This window comes from Branchiostoma floridae, unplaced genomic scaffold (assembly GCF_000003815.2).
Source record: "Branchiostoma floridae strain S238N-H82 unplaced genomic scaffold, Bfl_VNyyK Sc7u5tJ_1560, whole genome shotgun sequence".
NCBI classification, from domain to species: Eukaryota; Metazoa; Chordata; class Leptocardii; order Amphioxiformes; family Branchiostomatidae; genus Branchiostoma; species Branchiostoma floridae.
Genome location: NW_023365758.1, coordinates 577,384 through 578,937, shown reverse-complemented (window position 1 = coordinate 578,937; position 1,554 = coordinate 577,384). Strand labels below are relative to the sequence as shown.

At 46.6% G+C, this 1,554-nt stretch overlaps 1 protein-coding gene across 1 annotated transcript in view; it reads left to right on the top strand.

The window, feature by feature from the left end:
- LOC118408188 (zinc finger protein 845-like) overlaps window positions 1–1,554 on the top strand; it is a 7,018-nt gene that overhangs the window by 2,319 nt on the left and 3,145 nt on the right. Inside the window, exon 2 of the mRNA XM_035808823.1 lies at window positions 127–1,527. Within this exon, the coding sequence (XP_035664716.1) occupies window positions 127–1,527 (1,401 nt within the window). The remainder of the gene's footprint in view (window positions 1–126; window positions 1,528–1,554) is intronic.

Here is a 1,554-nt window from a genome sequence, read left to right as displayed (position 1 = left end):
GTGTACTCTGTTTACCATGTAGGTCTGTTATAGGACAACAATCTTAAGGTGTAATGTGCATAAATATGCACCCCCTAAGTGTCTGCTAATTTTTAATTTTTGATGATTTATTATTGTTGTTCTTAGCTACGGACAAGAAAATCAGCGAGACTGCCATGGACAATCCGTCAACTGCACACCCCGAGGACGAGACAAGCAGCAGCGAGAAATTGGACACGGGAAGGCAGCAGGCCAAGGAAGGGGGCATTCCATGTGAGGAAAAATGTGTAGTAGAACCCGACCATCCTTCCACACAGGACCCAACAGAGCAGCCGGACAGGCTTGCGGTGCATCGCTTTGAGTGTACGGAATCTGACTATCCTTCCACACAGGGTCGAACAGAGCAGACGGACAGGCCTGCGGTGAAACATACTGTGGACAAACGCTTCGAGTGTACGGAATGTGACTATAGGGCAGCCACAAGGACTGACCTGATCATACACACAAGAAAACATACTGGCGAGAAACCTTATAAATGTGACCAGTGCGACTATTCTGCTGCAAGGAAAGGCCAACTAGACCGACACATGTCTCAACACACCGGAGAAAAACCCTACATGTGTGAAGAGTGCGGGTACAGAACGGCTGTCATGTCTCGCCTAATCGTACATATGCGACAACACACAGGCGAGAAACCTTATAAATGTGACCGGTGCGACTATTCTGCTGCACAGAAAGGCAGTTTAGACAAACATATGGCTAAACACACCAGAGAAAAACCCTACATGTGCGGTGAGTGCGGATACAGGACTGCTCACAAATCTAAACTATCAGAACATATGAAAACGCATACAGGTGAGAAACCTTATAAATGTGATCAGTGCGACTATTCTGCTGCACAAAAATACAGTTTAGACAAACACATGGCTAAGCACACCGGAGAAAAACGCTACAAGTGTACTGAGTGCGGATACAGGACGGCGGCGAGTTCTTCCTTAACCGTACATATGAGAACACATACAGGTGTGAAACCTTATAAGTGTAACTTTTGCGACTATTCTTCTGCAAAGAAAGGCAATTTAGACCTACATCTTTGTACGCATACCGGAGAAAAGCCCTACTTGTGTGGGGAGTGCGGGTACAGGACGGCTGTCAAGTCTCACCTAACGGAACATATGAGGAGACACACTGGCGAAAAACCCTACAAGTGTGACCAGTGCGATTATTCTGGCGCAACAAAAAGCAGCCTAGATCAGCACATGGCTAAACACGCAGATAAACGGCACGTGTGCGGAGAGTGCGGATTCAGGACGGCTCACAAGGGCGCCTTAAAAAGACATATGATTATGAAAAAACATTCAGGTGTGAAACCTTATAACCGTGACCCGTGTCAACATTCTGCTTCTTCTTCTACATCTTCTTCTGCTGCTGCAGTACAAACCGGCTCGGACAAACATTTGACTCAACACGGTGAAGAAGAACCCTACAAATGTTGGTACGGGACGGCTGACAGGTCTGACGTAACCGTACATATGAGAACACATACAGGTAAGAGATCCTACCTACTAATGTAGC